Source organism: Schistocerca piceifrons, chromosome 2 (assembly GCF_021461385.2).
Source record: "Schistocerca piceifrons isolate TAMUIC-IGC-003096 chromosome 2, iqSchPice1.1, whole genome shotgun sequence".
NCBI classification, from domain to species: Eukaryota; Metazoa; Arthropoda; class Insecta; order Orthoptera; family Acrididae; genus Schistocerca; species Schistocerca piceifrons.
Genome location: NC_060139.1, coordinates 1106300598 through 1106322196, shown reverse-complemented (window position 1 = coordinate 1106322196; position 21599 = coordinate 1106300598). Strand labels below are relative to the sequence as shown.

General features: G+C 37.7%; 1 protein-coding gene across 1 annotated transcript in view; it reads right to left on the bottom strand.

The window, feature by feature from the left end:
* The window catches only part of LOC124776913 (filamin-C-like), a 542943-nt gene that overhangs the window by 296507 nt on the left and 224837 nt on the right, over positions 1-21599 (bottom strand). Inside the window, exons 3-5 of the mRNA XM_047252124.1 lie at positions 18329-18459; positions 4078-4291; positions 3732-3849 (exon numbers count right to left, since the gene is read on the bottom strand). Coding sequence (XP_047108080.1) covers positions 3732-3849; positions 4078-4291; positions 18329-18459 — 463 coding nt within the window. The remainder of the gene's footprint in view (positions 1-3731; positions 3850-4077; positions 4292-18328; positions 18460-21599) is intronic.

Here is a 21599-nt window from a genome sequence, read left to right as displayed (position 1 = left end):
CTTGAAACTTCGTACATAGACTCTCTCATGATAGTTCAAGTCTACCATCAAGAGTCTGCCAGTTCAGTTCCTTCAGTATCTCTGTGACACTTTTCCATGGATTAAACAAACCTGTGACCATTTGTGATGCCCTTCTCTATAAACATTCAATGTGACTATTTTTGATGCCCTTCTCTATACACATTCAATGTCCCCTGTTAATCCTATCTGGTATGGGTCTGAGACACGGGCACAATATTCTAGGATGGGTCACACAAGTGGTTTATATGCGGTCTCCTTTGTAGACTGATTACATTTCCCATAACTGAAGTCTGCCATCTGCTTTACCCATGACTGAGCTTAAGTGATCACTCTACTTCATATCCCTACGAAGTGTGACACCCTGGTATTTGCGAGTTGAGTGATTCCTGCTGTGACTCACTGATATTACCGGCACAGGACACTACAATTTTTTTTTTTCATGGCGTGCACAATTTTATGTATCTGAACATTTATGGCAAGTTGCTAACCTTGGCACCACTTTGAAATCTTATCAAGATCTCCCTGAATTATTTGAATTATTATGCAGCTTCTTTCAGACAGTACTTCATTACAGAAAATGTATCATCTATAAAAAGTCTGAGGTTATCATTAATATTCTCCACAAGGTCATTAATACGCAACATGAACAGTAAGGGTCCTAACATACTTCTCTGGATTACATCTATATCTTTTGATGGCTTTACAGCTGAGGTAACTTGCTGTTTCTTCCCTACCAAAAAATCCTCAGTCAAGTCACAAACATTGATTGACACCCCAACAATTTATTTTTGATAATAGGCATTGATGTGATACAGAGTCCAATGATTTTTGGAAATCAAGAAATACTGCACCTACTTGACTGCATCGATCCAAGGTTTTCAGTATGTCACATGAAAAATCACCGAGTTGGGATTCATGTGATTGATATTTTCTGAATCTATGTTAGCTGGCACGTATGAGGTCATTCTGATCCAGATACCCCATTATGTTTGAACTCAGAATATGTTCTAAGTGTCTACAAGAAACTGATGTCAAGGAAACTGGACTGTAGTTTTGTGGATCACTTCTATTACCCATCTTGCAGATGGACATGGCCTGTGCTTTTTTCCAACTCACTTAGTGACTTACTTTCACAATCATCAGAAATCATCCACGTTACAGTTGTGATAAGTTTCTTCGAGAGGCTTGCATTCTCTATCCTCTGTGACACACCATAAGCTTGATGGCCTCATGCTCCTGTTATGTATTGTTGTCCACTAAGCATAGCAACTGTATTCCCTGCAGTCCAACATATGCTAGGAAGATGGCACCTAATACACGTTTGGACACATCGGCGATTACGGAAGACCACATGAACTGACTGTAGAAACCAATTTCGACAGTGCACACCTTGTATCTGTAAGTGTCGATCGTGGAATTATTAACTGCCATCAGCTGTGGTTGAACATCCTGCTTGTCATGCAGTGTGTGGCTGACAGGAAGTATGCTGAGATCTGAGCCAGTGTCTACAAGTTATGTCATGCCGGTATGCCTATCTGACACTTAGTCTTTTCTGCACTGTCATCAGGGTTTCTTGTTGCAGTGGTGTCAGTTTGAACTGGTTGGTGCCTTGACGTCTCTGCTGCATGTGCAACTGAATTCTCAGTGCTTCCACTGTGACCCCAAAGTCTCGAATTCCTTTAGAAATGCTCTATGGGCATCACTGTGTGATGGCAATGCAGTCTGGAGTTGTAGCCTTGCATGATTTTGGCTGGCAGACGTCAGTTTTGTCTGGAAGGTCTGCCAATGTCATTGTACTTGTTGCAGGTGGCTTGTGTGTTACATAGACTCTTTCTGTGGCCTGCAGTAATTTGTTGAGTGATCTATCGTAGACTCTTTCTGTGGCCTGCAGTAATTTGCATCTATCATAACTGCAATCATGTGGGGTGACCAGCTGCATGGTCTCATAGTTTATCCACATAGATAACAGCACTTAATTCTGGGATGTACAAAATTATTTTCATTTCTGAAAGTGGAAGATACAGTGACATTAGATAATAGCAGACTTAAGCTCAAATAGCATGAACATCTATAACATAGCAAAGACAAAACACAAATCATGTCAGAGGATTCATGTGTACCACCTGCTTTTCTTATGATGCACAAGTATACAAAAACATATCACTGCAACACCTTATTATATTTATATATTTACTTAGTTTATGTCCACATTGGAGCATTACAATAAAGCATTATACAACTGAGTCTACAATGATTACACTTAGATCTTAGCAGTCAACAATTTCTTCCTTTCCCAAAGTTTCTCCATTTAGTGTAATCTGGTGGCTCGATCTACTCCAGATATGGCATACTTGTTCCACTGTGATGTTTGGAATGTCAGTCAAATGTACTTGTTCTTCATATGCAGCTGTCCTCTCTTAACAATAAGGGCATTCCTAGTAGTTCGAAGACTTGACACTAAATTCTGAATCTTACTTTTCTATATGCTGTGCATTTCCATAAATGCCTTATAACAGACTACAACATCTACCATGCCATCCCCTATTTGTCCTTGAACTCCATCCTACAGGTTGCATTGTTAAATCTTTCTTCATTACCTGAGATAAGCCACCATACTTTTTTCTTTTCTTCGTTAGTTGCTGACCTCCTTCCACACTTTCACTACAGGCATTACTTAATGACACACATTCTGTACTTTCAAAGAATTGCAGACGCTTAAGTGCACTATACAAAGACCTGCACACAAGAGCTTAATGTACCAGCAATGCACATAAGTACAACAATGTTTGACAACAACTGTTCACCAGGGCTGCAACCTGTATCATTATTTAAAGGCCAGCACTTAATGGACTAAGCCTTTTATTTCCCCATTTCATATGGACTGAACTCTTTCTTTTCCTGTACTGCATTTTTTTTTCAAACATCATTTACAGAACAACTGAACTTGCTTTTACCTACTTACTACAGAAGGAAATTTTGGGTCTGTTTCATATACTGGTGAAACCTCAAAAAATGAAAAAATGGACTCAGCTCATTCTTTTCCTGGACCCTTCAATCATATGTCCCATACCTCTTCTTTTTCAGAATTGATACATCAGATACTTATTACACCTACCACTCTAAACATTAAAATGTGCATCTCACTTCCACCTTTATCAAGTACTCAAGTTTTCTGTTTCCTATAAAAGAACTTGAAGTTTTAACATATTCTGGTGTGGTGTGTGTGTGTGTGTGTGTGTGTGTGTGTGTGTGTGTGTGTAAAATGTTGATGAACTCTTTCACTGGATTTAATGGCGCAACACTAAGTGCCTCATATGAAAAAATAATAACATGAGTTACAACCAATGATTTGGAATTCTTGAGGTAGTTTTCATTAGTAATTAAATGTGGATTTCACACTAAGGTCTTCCTACATGGTTCACTATAGGTCCTAAATATTGGGATGACTTTATGGGAGACAGATAGTGAACAATAAATCCAACAATTTCCATTAAAGAACAAAGGCTGCATTAAATTCTGTACTTGGGTAACTGTTGAAATGCAACATCAAGCAGCTGTATTTGTGCCACAATCTGTGACATCATATCACAAGTAATAAACCAGCTAGTTGTTGATGAAAATTTTGAATTTATTTTTAAATTGCTTACTCATTAACATTAATATGTGGCATATGCAAAATGAAAATCTTGTATCATGAATGCTATACTCACCTTTGCTGAGATTATTCTCCCAAGAGCTGGGATCTGTTGACATTGTCTCATATCCTGGCACAGGACCACCCAGTGACCTCACTATGGAGCAGAGTACAGTTCCATCATTCCAGTCTCTCTGAAATTAAACGTGCAGAGTTCAGGAATCTCATCACACAACTAAAATGAACCAAGCTGAATAAAATCAGTGCAGAGTGGTCTCCAAAAAGACAAGTCAGAAAGCAATGAAAGTGGAAGGAGGATAAGTAAGAAAAGCAAAATGAAAGTGGCAGTTTTGAGAGAGAAGGGAGGTGAGAAATATCATATCAAAATTTAAATACTCCAAATGCTTTCCAAACATACTCACAGTGAAATTCCGCACGTTAAGTTCAGGTACTTGACTGTTCACCCATCGCAGGGTAGCATGATATCCTGGACTGTCCTCTTTCATGAAATATGACAAATACGTCATACCTGACAGTTCATCAAGGAAAGGAGAAGCTAAATATTCTGGTTCAAGGACCATTGGTATCTGGAACTCTCTTCTTGCTATCTCCATAGCATTACGGCAGTTTTCAATGCTGTAACATAAATTAAAGTTGCTTCTTGCAAAATAGTTTTTATTAACAGATTATACTTACTTAGCTGGTGAATACATACTACAAACATTTAATACGAACTCTTTTAAAAACATCTTCAAATTCTAACATATTTTGTTGTTCTGGCCTCCACTGAACAGATAGTGCAACCCACTCCCATTTGAATTTGCTCAGTGTAGTCAATACATAGTCCTCTTCCTCTACAATTTTATCCCTCCCCCCACTCCATCCCACCTCTCTCTCCCCCCCCCCCCCCAATTCCTCTCCCCCACCTCCATCACCCAACTGATCATTCCTCGATGCCTCAGGACATCTCCCACTGTAATGTTACAAGTTGAGACCACTTCACCACGTATTGAGGCCCTTACATGAAGGCTCGCATGAGGTCAACTAAAAGAGAAAGAGATCATCAATTAATTGACATCAAACCAATATTCCTACAGAATATTGATTCCTTCATTAGAAATAACACTCTGGTGTATTTCATTTTTTTAAATATTAATTTTATTTTGATACTTATATCCCTTCCCTCTCTGCCAGACAAAAATAAAATAGTAAAGAGACAATTGTAGTCAGGCTCCTTACATACTGCAGAATGGGATCCCAGAAAGTGCTCTATGATATGACCAATGTAAGAGAATTTAGCAATTTCTCTGTAATGGTGACATCTGTTAGAATCTGAATAAAATTTAAACAGCTCCTTCTTCAAAGAGGTGTCTTGATAAAGATGGCTTCCTTCTTTGCATTGGTTGGCACCTATCACCTATTCAGAATAGGAAACTTCTGAGAAATGAAAGAATTATCTGCTTTCTTTGTCCCAACAGGCAGAACTAAGCCACTACCTTTCTCACAAGTTGTCAGGAGACCTATTGTTTAGTAATGAAGGTTTACTGAAGGCTGGTCACACAGGGGCCACTAAAGTTTTGCTGTAGCTGCCTCATCCCTGATCTGCCCACGTGAAAATTAGTAGTCGCATTTATATGACGTGCTTGGAAGATGCCAAATTCACATTTGGTTACTGGCACTCGATGCTTAGTCTTGTTACAGTTTTGCTGTTCATTATCTCAGACAAAAACTGTAACAATGCCAGCATTTTAATGCAGCAATAATAGGAGCATTGTAGCAGGCTTCTACATGCTGCAAGCCACCACTGACATCAGACATTGCAATCACCTCCCTTTGTCAGCTTGACCAAACTCTCATTAGCAAAATTATCTCTCTGGCTTTCCCCACATCTATAGAGTAGAGCTTGAATTTAGTTTCCAAGGTAATGGCACACTGTTTAACACTTTGTAACCAATACTCAGCTAGTAATTTACTAGCACTGCTTGATTCACTTTAAGTGACAGTATTCTGCTGTGAAATCTTGACTGCAATCATATTGTTGTGAAGGCTGTTCTCAGCAATGTGAAAGACATAGGGTCTATTATATGAATATTTTAGTGATAACCTTTGTCTTTATGTGTTGTAATCTCTGAACACCTCCTCAGTTTCTTAACTGATCAATTTAGAACCCCTGCAAATAGTGATGAATTCAGTCACCTTATGCAGTTGAAACTAACACTGGAAATTGTAAATATTTTCTCATGGGCAGGGTATGACATGGAGGCACTTCCCTCACCTCACTCAAAAGGAGTGAATCTCTGCTGAGCAAAAAGCTACCAAACAGTTACACCATCACTCACTTCCTTCTTTTAGAGGTACCATAAATTTCTCTTTTTTTCCCCAGTTTGATTCAAAACCACCACATTAGCTGTCCGAATTTGCCCAGCCAGCCTTCAGTACCATTTCAAAAAAAACTATTCTCTCCTAAGCTAAACTGTTTATCATCAAAACTTCACTCCCATACAAGGCTACATTTCAGAGGAAATTTATTTTAAATGTTAATAAATTTCTCTCATGGTATTGCAATCTGCATTTTACTTCCTCTCTACTTTGGCCACAGTCAGTTAATTTTCTCATAGATGTCTATTTCCTAATTTAATTCCCTCCGAATCACATGATTTAATTTAGCTACACACCATTACTCTTATTTTACTCTGGTTGATGTTTACCTTGTAACCTCAAGATGTTATCTGTTCCATTCAACTACTCTTCCAACTCTTATGCTGTCTTTGGCAAATTTACAGTGTCATCAGCCCAACTCCTTTCTAAGGAAAGGCTACAACCCTTCTTACTACCTTCTGAACTACTACTTCCTTTTCATGCCCTTAACTGATGTAATATTGTCAAAAACTTTATATAAGTCTACAAATACTATAAATGCAGCTTTGCATTTCCTCAGTCTAACTTTTAAGGTAAGTCAGTGCATCAGTAGTGCTTCACACATTCCTGTATTTCACCAGAAGCAAAACTGATCTTCTCTGTCGTTAATTTCTACCAGCACTCTTCTAAAAATAGATCAACTCAGTATTTACTGAGCATGAGTTATTAAACTGATAAAGTAATGAGCATGCATGTCAGCAACTGTCTTCTTCAAATAATAATTATGTAATTATCAAAATCTGAGTTTTTCATCTGCCTCAGGTATCTCACATACCAAGTGGAACAGCTGAAGGATTCAATAATTCTAAGAGAATGTAGCTACTCCACCACAAACACTCAAAAATCATGTGTTCCCCATAGTTGTAAAAATCTCTCTAGGCACTGTAGAAAATAGTCTATAGTACTTTTTATTTCATAAATGAGAAGCCTGATGTGCTAACCAATTTTGATAGTTGTTCACAGCCTATAACACTTGGTGTGTAAGCAAGCAGCTTGCAAGCTCTAATATTAGTAGTAGACAATAACAGACAACAACCAATTTCTATTGTAATGTTATGTGTAAGGACTGCTCCATTAAAATTTAACACATGCCACACACATTTCAACAGCACATAACCTGCAGCACATAACTTGCAATCGGTAGCAACACGCTGCAACCCCTATCAGTCGAGACATCAGCTTTACTGTGTGTATACAAAGAAACAAGTACACCTGCACATACACTAGGCTTTAATTTTTTGACTTGGACATATTGTCCCACATTTAATTAAAAATAGTTCCCATCTCCTGGTTGTGACCTATGTTTCCAAGAGGTTACCCTTCATTGTAAGGCAGATACCGAAACATGAAATCCTCTCCCAAAAACATTACCAATTAGGACTCTCTCTCCTCCACTAACATCTCACTCAGTATTTGGCTGAAAAGTCCCTAATTCTATAATGAGTCTTTGCTAGAACATCCCATTATACCTAGGCAGTAATAAACAAAAAATATTCACCCTTCCTTCAGGGACCACACTAGCATAGGTATTTGTAAGTGTATGCATGTGGGGGAGGGGGGATGTTAATCTGTTAGCTTCAAAAAAGATATTTTTATCACTGTTTAGTTTTCCGAATATCTTGTGTATGCATCTGTCAACCACTAAATGCCTCAACTATATGGTGAATGGTTATATCACTTCTTATACTGTTTGTCTTCCACACAGACCTTTCAAACTGTATCAAGTTTCAAAGAGAAGAAGAAGTAATAAAGTTGGTACTTCTGTGGGGGAGAGAAATAATTAATAAAACAAGGGACTGACCCAAAAAGATGTCAATAGCAAAAATCCAAACAGCAAACTAGTATGGTGGTAATGAGACCAGATGTTTCTTGTATTCCTCTCTTAATTTACACTGATTAGCTAAAATATTACAATTCTTTCCTGCCACCAGACTGAATGTCACCTGGTGTCATTGTGGCCATGAGAAATAGTCAGAAAATTATATACGCAGAGCAGAGATGAATGGGGTTCACTCAAGTGATAAGGGCTGCAAATGGGGAAATCCACTGGCAGAAGTGACTCTGATGAACTAAAGATTGTTATAGCCCGGCACCTGTTTCACCTATTAAGGTTGACATAATATCTTCACTTATTTTCTTTTGAAAATTCTGATGTTAAAGTTTCCATATTAAGCACACATCTTGCAAATTATCAGATTGCTAGAAATAAATTCACTCCACAAAACTTACTTATTCATTTTGTTGACCTGGTTGCAATGAGCTAAATAGTTTCATCAGAAATGATAGCAATCAAAAGTGACTGCAATTACAAAACTTCATACCTCCGTCCACAGAAAAAAATCTTATGAGCTAATAGGGAAATATAAGTATAGCTGAACTACCATAAATTTCCAGGATCTTTTGGTATACTTCTGATTGTCTGATTTTTCTGAATATATTGACAACCATATTAAGGAGCCTTAGTCCCTAATCAAAAATATACTATATTTTATCACAGAAGATGGATCTCATGTTCATAAACCCATGATTCCCACTGCATAGGCATAAAATAGTATTCCATAGCCTAACAGATACTGCTCATGAGAAACAGTATACAAACAAAATATAATGACAAAATCAACAGCTGGTAAAAGATCAACTTTCTGACCAAGGAATTTGTAAACTATTATAAATTAACAAAGTTCAGTGATATCCTGGAGTGAGCCTTTATAAGGCTAAAGCTTGCATCATTTCAGTCAGTGTCCTATTAGGTTTCTGTCATCCTGTTTATTTTGCTATCAGTCTCCAGCTGGTACAGCAAGTCTATTCTTTAGCCCAGCATTGGAAGCCTTTTGCATCTATGTTTATAAAAACTGGGTTGAGAGCACACGTTTTATAGTAATGAGTAATAGACAATCAGAATGTGTATTTCGGGTCAGATCAACTACAGTTCTGTGGCTTTTTCTATGTAATTGTGAATATTAATAATGTGGAAAAAAATAGATTGCTACGCACCATAAAGAATACATGTTAAGTTGCATACAGGCATAATTAAAAGAACACTTACATAAAAGGTTTCAGCCACAGCCTCCAACAACAAATGGGAAACACACACACCATTCATACACACAAGCAAGCACATCTCATGCACAAATTATCGGCAACTATGGCAGCTCCCTTAATCGGGCAGGTAGGTTAGAAAATTTAAAAAGGGAAATGGATAGGTTGAAGTTAGATATAGTGGGAATTAATGAAGTTCGGTGGCAGGAGGAACAAGACTTCTGGTCAGGTGACTACAGGGTTATAAACACAAAATCAAATAGGGGTAATGCAGGAGTAGGTTTAATAATGAATAGGAAAATAGGAATGCGGGTAAGCTACTACAAACAGCATAGTGAACGCATTATTGTGGCCAAGATAGATACGAAGCCCACACCTACTACAGTAGTACAAGTTTATATGCCAACTAGCTCTGCAGATGACGAAGAAATTGAAGAAATGTATGATGAAATAAAAGAAATTATTCAGATTGTGAAGGGAGACGAAAATTTAATAGTCATGGGTGACTGGAATTCGAGTGTAGGAAAAGGGAGAGAAGGAAACGTAGTAGGTGAATATGGATTGGGGGACAGAAATGAAAGAGGAAGCCGCCTGGTAGAATTTGCACAGAGCACAACATAATCATAACTAACACTTGGTTTAAGAATCATGAAAGAAGGTTGTATACATGGAAGAACCCTGGAGATACTAAAAGGTATCAGATAGATTATATAATGGTAAGACAGAGATTTAGGAACCAGGTTTTAAACTGTAAGACATTTTCAGGGGCAGATGTGAACTCTGATTAAAACTGAAGAAACTGCAAAAAGGTGGGAATTTAAGGAGATGGGACCTGGATAAACTGAAAGAACCAGAGGTTGTACAGAGATTCAGGGAGAGCATAAGGGAGCAATTGACAGGAATGGGGGAAATAAATACAGTAGAAGAAGAATGGGTAGCTTTGAGGGATGAAGTAGTGAAGGCAGCAGAGGATCAAGTAGGTAAAAAGACGAGGGCTAGTAGAAATCCTTGGGTAACAGAAGAAATATTGAATTTAATTGATGAAAGGAGAAAATATAAAAATGCAGTAAGTGAAACAGGCAAAAAGGAATACAAACGTCTCAAAAATGAGATCGACAGGAAGTGCAAAATGGCTAAGCAGGGATGGCTAGAGGACAAATGTAAGGATGTAGAGGCCTATCTCACTAGGGGTAAGGTAGATACCGCCTACAGGAAAATTAAAGAGACCTTTGGAGATAAGAGAACGACTGGTATGAATATCAAGAGCTCAGATGGAAACCCAGTTCTAAGCAAAGAAGGGAAAGCAGAAAGGTGGAAGGAGTATATAGAGGATCTATACAAGGGTGATATACTTGAGGACAATATTATGGAAATGGAAGAGGATGTAGATGAAGATGAAATGGGAGATACGATACTGCGTGAAGAGTTTGACAGAGCACTGAAAGACCTGAGTCGAAACAAGGCCCCCGGAGTAGACAATATTCCATTGGAACTACTGACGGCCGTGGGAGAGCCGGTCCTGACAAAACTCTACCATCTGGTGAGCAAGATGTATGAAACAGGCGAAATACCCTCAGACTTCAAGAAGAATATAATAATTCCAGTCCCAAAGAAAGCAGGTGTTGACAGATGTGAAAATTACGGAACTATCAGCTTAATAAGTCACAGCTGCAAAATACTAACACGAAATCTTTACAGACGAATGGAAAAACTAGTAGAAGCCAACCTCGGGGAAGATCAGTTTGGATTCCGTAGAAACACTGGAACACGTGAGGCAATACTGACCTTACGACTTATCTTAGAAGAAAGATTAAGGAAAGGCAAACCTACGTTTCTAGCATTTGTAGACTTAGAGAAAGCTTTTGACAATGTTGACTGGAATACTCTCTTTCAAATTCTAAAGGTGGCAGGGGTAAAATACAGGGAGCGAAAGGCTATTTACAATTTGTACAGAAACCAGATGGCAGTCATAAGAGTCGAGGGACATGAAAGGGAAGCAGTGGTTGGGAAGGGAGTAATACAGGGTTGTAGCCTCTCCCCGATGTTGTTCAATCTGTATATTGAGCAAGCAGTAAAGGAAACAAAAGAAAAATTCGGAGTAGGTATTAAAATTCATGGAGAAGAAATAAAAACTTTGAGGTTCGCCGATGGCATTGTAATTCTGTCAGAGACAGCAAAGGACTTGGAGGAGCAGTTGAATGGAATGGACAGTGTCTTGAAAGGAGGATATAAGATGAACATCAACAAAAGCAAAACAAGGATAATGGAATGTAGTCTAATTAAGTCGGGTGATGCTGAGGGAATTAGATTAGGAAATGAGACACTTAAAGTAGTAAAGGAGTTTTGCTATTTGGGGAGCAAAATAACTGATGATGGTCGAAGTAGAGAGGATATAAAATGTAGGCTGGCAATGGCAAGGAAAGCGTTTCTGAAGAAGAGAAATTTGTTAACATCCAGTATTGATTTAAGTGTCAGGAAGTCATTTCTGAAAGTATTCGTATGGAGTGTAGCCATGTATGGAAGTGAAACATGGACGATAAATAGTTTGGACAAGAAGAGAATAGAAGCTTTTGAAATGTGGTGCTACAGAAGAATGCTGAAGATTAGATGGGTAGATCACATAACTAATGAGGAAGTATTGAATAGGATTGGGGAGAAGAGAAGTTTGTGGCACAACTTGACCAGAAGAAGGGATCGGTTGGTAGGACATGTTCTGAGGCATCAAGGGATCACCAATTTAGTATTGGAGGGCAGCGTGGAGGGTAAAAATCGTAGAGGGAGACCAAGAGATGAATACACTAAGCAGATTCAGAAGGATGTAGGTTGCAGTAGGTACTGGGAGATGAAAAAGCTTGCACAGGATAGAGTGGCATGGAGAGCTGCATCAAACCAGTCTCAGGACTGAAGACCACAACAACAACAACATGGCAGCTCCAACCCAAGTTGCCAGAGTTGGCAATCATGTGTGCATGAGGCATGCTTACTTCTGTGTGTGAATGGTTTGTGTGTTTCTCTTTTGCTGATGATGTGTATTTTAAGGAAGTTAGCAGTCATGTGTGCATGAGGTGTGCTTACTTGTGTATATGAATTTTTTGTGTGTGTGTGTGTGTGTGTGTGTGTTTTTCTCTTTTACTGGTGAAGGCTGTGACCAAAAGGTTTATGTGAGTGTCTTGTAGTTGTACCTGTCTGCAACTTAATGTTCCATCTTTATAGTAAGTAGCAATCTATAATTTCCACAGAGTGGATATTCCTACCTGGACTTTCCATTGTTTAATTGTGTGCGAAGCAACATATGTCCACTTCACCTATCCTGTATGGAGTTTTACTTTTTGAAGAAATATGAATTATGAAACTCCACATATCTCCATATTAGCTACCAGTGTGTAAACTTGTAAGATACCTTGTCATCACCAATAGGATCTTAGAAATGTGATATTGGTAACCTTCCAGTTTTTAACTTAAACAGAAGCTTTTTACTACACATTTTAAGGATTAGTCATACAACAGCACTTTCAGGTGGTGACCCAGTCAAACTGTGCAGTTACTGAGGCTTATTCCACAACAGATAGGACTAGTTTATGTGACAAATTCAGTGGAAATCAGTTAGAATAATTAATAATTCCATATAAATGGTTTTAAGAACAGTTTACAAGAGATAGCTTGGGATGAAATTTATAATGAACAAACATAAAATTTAATCTGTTCCATGAGAAATTCAGATCATGATTTGAAAATAACTTTCTGCAGAAGCTAATCAGGAAAGACATTGAACATCCCCGTAAAAAAAAATGGAAATGTATGTGTTGGCAAGAAAAAGTAGAGACACTGCAGTATTTTCACACTACAAAAACTACTCAAAATGACTAAGAAACATCATTAAAAAATCAAAGGCTATGCACATTATGTTAGATATCAGTTATTCTGACAACAGACTTAAGGTTATGGTATGTAATGAAGCAAGAGGCACTACAACCAGGCACAGAACAGGATACAGAACTGACTGCAAGGGAGGAGGAGGAGGAGGAGTGTTTAACGTCCCGTCGACAACGAGGTCATTAGAGACGGAGCGCAAGCTCGGGTGAGGGAAGGATGGGGAAGGAAATCGGCCGTGCCCTTTCAAAGGAACCATCCCGGCATTTGCCTGAAGTGATTTAGGGAAATCACGGAAAACCTAAATCAGGATGGCTGGGGACGGGATTGAACCGTCGTCCTCCCGAATGCGAGTCCAGTGTGCTAACCACTGCGCCACCTCGCTCGGTGACTGCAAGGGCTTTAAATGATGAGTCACAGATATATTTAATAACCATTTCTTAAATATAGTAGAAAATATTGGGACAAATTGTTCAAGAGGAAAAACACAGCAGTATGTTGAAAAAGCAACTCTCATAAAATTCACTTCTATGAATGTATCACCAATTTCTCCTTCTGAAATTAAGGAATTATATATTCTCTCAAAAATAAAAAGCATCTGTTTTTGATGGTGTTTTCCATACAGTACTAAAGATTTGTTTCCATATAATAAGCCCTGTCTTACCTGATAATCAATAACTCAAGGCATTCAACTTGTTTCACAACTGACATAATTTTCCAAAATTTTTGAGAAGATTATTTACTCTGTAATAGTATCTCACCTGGTCAACAAAACTATTTTCAGCGAGTTATTCTTCTGAGAATGCCATTTACATTTACACTCACTAAATTTACAAACATTAAGTAACAAAATAGTGCCGGCTGGAATTTTCTGTGACCTATCAAAGGCCATTTGACTGTGTGAGTAACAATATTCTAAGATAAACTGAGGTTTTATATGACTGTTGGTATAGCCAACCTGTGGATAACATTATATCTAACCCAAAACAGCAGAAACTTGTACCTAGTAATGCAACAAATGTAATCAGAGGACATCATTCTGGCAGAGGATAATTCGTGTATAGGGTTCCACAAGGCTCAATCTCACGTGTGCTAGTTCCTCCTATACATAAATGATGTTTTATCAAATATACAGCAAGCACAACTGGTTCTTTTTTCACATTCAACTAGTATTGTAATCAATCCAAGCATACATATAGCAACAGAAGAAATAGTAAACAATGATCTTAAAAGTATAGTTGACTTGTTTTCTGCAAATTGTCTCACCTTCAATTTTAAAAAGATGCAGCACATTCAGTTCTGCACATCTAAGGGCACTACAATATGTGTAACACACAGTGAGGAAATAATAAATACAGTGGGTCTACAAAGTTCTTAGGTGTTCATATTGATGAGAATTTAAATAGAAAAAAGCACATTTTGGAATTCCTAATACAACTTAATTCAGCCATGTTTCCACTTAGACTCATTGCAAATCTTGGAGACATACAAATCAATAAGGAGACATGTTTCCATATTTTCTCTCAATAATATCACATGGAATAATGTTCTGGGGTAGCTCATCTTTAACAAAAAAGTCTTCATGGCTCAGAAACGTGCTGTAAGAATAATAGACAGACAACTGTTTAAGGAGTTATAACGACTTTATTATGAAAATGATAGATTGCCACTCACCGTATAGATCAGATGCTGAGTCACAGACAAGCACAAAAAAAAAAGACTTTATACATTTAAGTTTTCAGCCAAAAAGGTCTTCTTCTAAAGTAGAAAACACATACACACACCAACACACACACATTCATGCAAGCACAACTCAGACACACATGACCACTGTCTCTGGCCACTGAATTCTGGCTCCTTCGATTTATTCAGGTTCCATCTTTTTGGTTTTTGGTTTCGATATATCTGTCTTACTATTACAAAATCAACACAAAAACTTCCAGTATTCCCAAGCCTCTTCCACGTGTACAACCTTCTTATAAATTTCCTAAACCAAGTGTTAGTAATTGTTAAGCTGTGCACTGTACAAAATTCTACCAGACAGCTTATTCTATCATTTGTTTCCCCCCAGCCCATATTCTCTTACTATTTTTCCTTCTCTTCCTTTTCCTACAATCAAATTTCAGTCCCCAACCACAATTAAATTTTTGTCTCCCTCTACTAACTGAACAATTTCTTCTGTCTCATTACAGATTCAATCTCTTCATCATCTGCAGAGTGGGTCGGCATATAAACTTACACTACTGTGGTGAGTGTCGATTTTGTGTGTATCTCGGCTACAGTGATGCATTCGCTACAGTTACCCCAGTTTGATTTTGTGCTGATAACCCAATTCTCACCAGACCAGAAGTCCTGTTGTTCCTGGCATTACGCTTCACTAATTTTGACTAAATCTGACAACAACCTATCCACTTTCTTTTTAAATTAAGGGGTCTAACATTCCACACTCCAATCTCTAGAATGCTGGGTTTTGTTTTTACTTATGACAACATCTTCCTGAGTAGTTCCCACCTTCAGACGGGAATGGAGGGAAGATATTTTACCCCCAGCATATCTCACCCTAAAGGATGCCATTATCATTATGCCATACTGTAGAGCTACATGCCCTTGGGAAAAATAACAGATGCAGTTTCCCCTTTCTTTTAACTGTTGCCCCTAGAACTGATGCCAATCTTCAGGAACCACTGGTTAGTCTGGCCTCTGCACAGATACCCTCTGATGTGGGCCACAGTTCATGAGAGACTACATGAACACTATTGTGGACCTCTTGTACGCCTTCATGTTTGACGTATTCACTGGCGGTGATGTTGTCTTCTGGCAGGGTAGGTGTGTCACAGTGGCACAGTTGTCATATGGTGGTTTGAGGATGCAATAATAAACGCACTTCAATGTCTCAACCACTAAATTCAGTGACAAAATACATTTGGGACACTAGCTGGCACAAGCTCATGTGCTCACAGATCACCTGCCTCTAAATTACAGGCACTGCATGACCTACGGGAAGATGTAGGGTGCCATGTACCTCCGGATAGTAACAATTTTTTAGATCATTGCTGTACTGCAGTATAAAGATGGACCAACATGCTGCTAAGTGGCCATTATGTTTTAACTCAATAGTATATATTTTTAATGTTGCTTTGATTTATTTGTGGCAAATGCATGCATAAACATATATTTCCTGGTTCCTTTTTTTTCCATCTTTAGAACCAAACAGAGAATATCTGGTTTTCAAACTCAGGTAATTATTATTCATTTGCTCATAATTCAGGAAGATTTAACACTGCTTCTCTAGGAAAACGTGTGTAAGAGAAAGTTTCTACTCACCATATAGGAGAGATGCTGTCTTACAGTTAGGCGCAACAAAAAGACTCTCACAATTATAGGTTTCAGCCATTAAGGCCTTCGTCAACAATAGACACAGATACGCACATGCACATTCACTCACACAAATGCAACTCACACACACGAGTGCAGTCTCAGGAGTGTGGTTTCAGTTGCCTGAGACTGCAGTTGTGTGTATGAGTTGAGTTCCTTTGAGTGTGTGTACATATGAATGCGTATGTGTGTCTATTGTTAGAGGTTAGATTAGATTCAGTTTTCATTCCATAGACCCAAAAAATGAGATGATTCTCAAGGGTGTGGAACATGTCAGAAAGTATAACATAAAACATTTGAATGTAATACTTATTACCTTGATCATTTGTCAAGAGATTGTCAAAATAGGTGAAAACAATGCGGTAAACTGGAACAGCTAATATTTACATACTTAACATGCTGTCAGAATGAAACATTGTTATGCACTATTAATAATTTATCATACAAAAAATAACAAATCTTGATGTTGTGACCAAGTGCTGTCAAAACTGAAATCTAAAACGACATTTTTACTTAAACTGGCTTAACAATCACTGTTAAGATATTCATGTATAGAATAGAAGGAATCACCTACCATAAAGTCTTTCAAAATCTGTTTAAACTGTGCTTTATCTGAAACCAAGTTTTTAATGGTTGCTGGCAATTTATTGAAAATGTGTGTTCCTGAATATTGGACCCCTTTTTGGACGAAGGTAATTGATTTTAGGTCTTTATGTAGATTGTCCTTATTCCTGGTATTGGTACTATGTATTAAGCTATTTGTTGCAAAAAAGGATATATTACTTGCAGCAAATTTCATTAAGGAATAAATATACTGAGTAGAAGAGGTTAGAATACCAAGTTCCTCGAACAAGTTTCTACATGATGTTCTTGAATTTACAGCATAAATGATTCTTATCACACACTTTTGCACCCTAAAAACTTTCGCTCGGTTGATAAGTTACCCCATAATACGATCCTGTATGACATAATAAAATGAAAGCAAGCAAAGTATGCAAGTTTTTGATATTTATATCTCCTACATTTGACATCATTCTCACTGCAAATACAGACTCGTTTAGGCACTTAAGCAATTCTGTGATATTCCCTTCCCAACTGAATTTATTACAGAGTTGTAAGTGCAGAAATTTAACAATGTCAACCTCTCCAATCTGCATGTATTCGTATGTTATACACATGCTGGAAGGAAATCTCTTACAACTTCTGAACTGTATATAGTGGTTCTTCTCAAAGTTTAATGTCAGTGAATTAGCTTTAAACCATTTATTAATGTCAGTGGAAATTTCATTACCAGCTATTTCTAAATTTGTACTTGACTTGCTACTTATTGCAATGTTTGTATCATCTGCAGACAAAACAAACCTAGCATCTGGTAATGTAACAAAAGAGAGGTCATTAAAGTACACAAGAAATAGCAATGGATCCAAGATGGAGCCTTGAGGAACACTGCATGAATTAATTCCCAGTCAGATGAAGACTGACTCCTTACTGCACAGGTATTTTGCAACGACAACCTTTGTTTCCTGTTAGGTAGATAAGACTCAAACCAATTCGCAGCATTGCTGGTGACAACATAATATTCTAATTTACTTAAGGGAATGCTGTGGTTCACACAGCCAAAGGCTTTTAACAGGTCACAGAAAATTCCGGTAGCCTCTAATTTATTATAAAATAAATTAAGTACACTCTCACTGTAAGTGTAAATAGCTTTCTCTATACCAGAACCTTTCAGAAATACAAACTGTGACTTGGACAATATGTTACGTTGACGAAGGCCTTAATGACTGAAAGCTATAGTTGTGAGAGTCTTTTTGTTGTGCCTCTCTGCAATTCATCATGTCCACTATATGTTGTTTCTGTTTGCATCTTATAATGACGGTACTCCATTTTATTGTAAACCTTTTGTGTACATCTCAAATTTATATTGGGCTTCACATTTTAATAAGAAATTATGTACACTGCATATCTTACCTGTCTCTTGGGTTTAAGCTCCTCCAGTGTGGAAACAGTCCTGGTTTGCAATAATCCAGAAGAGCACTGAGGTAGATTCCTGAATTCCAGTCTGTGGTGAAGTTGCTTATCCTGCACTCTGGGAGCACTGCCTGTCAATAAAACCATGTTCCCTTGTAAATAACAAGTGAATTTGTACACTGTAACAAAACTTGCCTACAGTGCTTTTTTTCCTTCCATTTGGCACTTATCAGTACAGAACAACAGAAATGAATATAATCAAGCTCCAACATTTCAAATTTCTCTCTGAAACACTTATAGCAATAGTTTTTATACTTGCTGCATACTTGTCTCTGCATTTCATTGTGTGTTAGAAAACTGGCAGCAGCACTGTTTACTGTTATTACGTTCCTGCTTTTGGAGAACTGAGCATAGGACCCTACATCATAGAACTCTACATAAGAGAAATCTACTGTTTTGGCCACAGATTAACTTCACTGTATAACCTTAGGAAGGAGTAAAAAATGATAAAAAATTAAGTTATTTACGAACTAATGAAAAATTTTAGTACACAATAAAGACTCATCAATATGTATTGAGTCATCAACTGTACAGCTCCAAATAAATTTATAAAAGTAAGTGAACTCATTGGCTCCTATGGCAAATCAGATACATTACTGAACTCAAAAGCCATACAGTGGCAATACCTGCCAACCAAAGTATTACAAACTTTTAACACAAAATGATCAATAAATCTCACTTCCAGTAACTATGTCAAAACATTTTGAAATATTGTTCCTCTAATGACATATTCTGTGTGAACTAGTTCTTTGTGTGTGTGTGTGTGTGTGTGTGTGTGTGTGTGTGTGTGTGTGTGTGTTTCTGAAAAACAACTGTTTATGTTCAAACAATGTCTTTAAAGCTATCTTGTCAAAAGTAGATGTTACAAGAATTGTGGCTGTAGTACAACTATAAAATTTATAATGTTTATAATTTATAACAGCAACCAGGCACACGTATTGTTTCAAAACATTTGTTTAAATCAAACCTTTACTGGTTTCACATTTATTACAAATCAGTTTCCAGAACTAGTAATGGTTTAATTTAAATAAAGTGTTTTAAACCATAGTTGTGGCTGGTTGATGTTGTAAATTATATTTCTGGTAAGTGTCTTTTTACCTCAGCAATACATGAGTGTCTCAATAGTACTATAATTCAAATGGCAAATAACAATTAACAATACATATAATTTTAGATTTATGGAAAGCTTTTCACTTCATTGATCACAAAAGCCACTGAGGAAAGAAGGTGAAACCAACTGCAGGTTTTAAATCACATTGAAATCAATAATAACTGCTGTTTGTGGTCCGAGGTCATAACTGGATTGGGAGAGAGAGCTGAGAAGACCAAGAAGTTTCAGTGAGGCTCACCATCTACATTATTGTCACAAGAACACATCATGGCCCTTTGGTTCTTACACGAGTAGTAGAAGTGTGCAAAGCACACAAGGGATGTTTTAGCTTCAGTCCAGGTACTGACAGCAGTGGGAGACCCCAGAGTACCAGTTTGAGATACATAGATATTGTCTCCATAGGTGAAACTACTACAATCCATAACGATCAACAGCGATAGCAGTTGCTATAAAGTTTCAGAATTGAAGCAGTCCTAAAAAGCAGTGGAGCTCATATAATACTAGGAACAGGAAGCTAACTAAAGCCCAACTAAAGCCCAAAATTGACAGTAATGAGATTTTAGAGTTGGATCTCAACATATATCGAAAGGATAGGCTAATGGATATGCAGATGATGTATTTGTCACAGCAGACAAAAAAACTCAAATTCACTAAGATATAAACTGTGGGTGCATACATCATTTTTTGGGCAAGGCTCAGTATCAATGATAGGCATAAACTTTTAGTCAAAATTTTTTCTATCAACGACTATGCTCACCCTCACATGTAACCGAAAACTTTACAGAAAACCTCAGTTTGCTATTATGTATTATGGCGAATTATAAAGTTTTTGTTTGGAGAAGACTGTAACTATCCAACAGTAAGTTGGAAAAATTATAGTTTTGCACGTGGTGGACATGACAAGACCACTTGTGAAGCATTCCTAAATGCCTTCTTTGAAAATGTAGACCATCAGAACAGAAGTTCAAGAGCCCACACAAGAGGGAAATACACTAACTGGCTCAGTCCAAAGCTTTCAGTTCATCATGTGAGGAAAGCACGAGTGGGGTTTCACACGATCGATATTTTTGGAATCTGTGTTGGCTGGCATGGAGGAGGTAATTTTATTTGAGATGCCTCATTATGTTTGAGTTCAGAATATATTCTAAGCTTCAACAACAAATTGGATAGTGGTTTTGTGAATCACATCTGCTACCCTTGCTGTATGTAATTGGGTGTGACCTGTATTCTCTTGCGCCTACTGGGCACAGACTTTTGTTTGAGGGATCTGTGATACATTATAATCAAAAGAGGGGCTAGCTCCACCCAATTTCGGTGTAGAATCTGATAAATATAGAATCTTATCATAAAAAGCCAGAATTAGGCATCCCTCCAACTGAAGACTCCATTATTGTTCTGGAGGCCACAGTCTTTGAATAATCAAGATTGTTGTTGTATACAGACCTTTTCTCTGGAGTGAGTTATTTTGTTGATAAATAACGTTCAAATACCTACTACCCATTTGTCACACCAGCAAGAAAATTAATGCTTAAAGTTTTATAAGTAACAGAAAAAAGTAATAAAATTTTCTAGAATAAGTGTGAAAACTGTTATTGACACGGGAGGAATATATTCAGTCATTTGAAGTAACTTATACGAGGACTGGAACTTAAATAGTGGCAACTATTTATTCAGAACCGATACAAAAGAGTTACATGTTTGCACCTGTTATTGTCCTTGAAAGTAGTCACCAGCATTGTGTAGAACCCATTGCCAGTGATGTGGGGGGCATAGTATACCGTTAGCAGAGCCTGTTCTGTCGGTGGTGCGAATGGAGTGACCTACTGATTGTCAAATCTCTAGAACAGTTCTGAAGCAAATGCCATGAACTGGTTCCTTCATCTTAAGTCTGGGGAGTATGGTGGATGGTACAGTACTTCCCAGTCCCATCAACCAAACAGAGCAGCCACAGTTTGCACTGTATGCACCAGTGCTGTCGTGCAAAATTACGGGTGGGTCGTGCACGAAGTGTCACCGCTTCTTTCGCAAAGCTGGTCGCAGGTGATGCTCCAAAAATGAACAGTAATACCGTGCACTGACAGTCTGCTGTGGAGGAACATA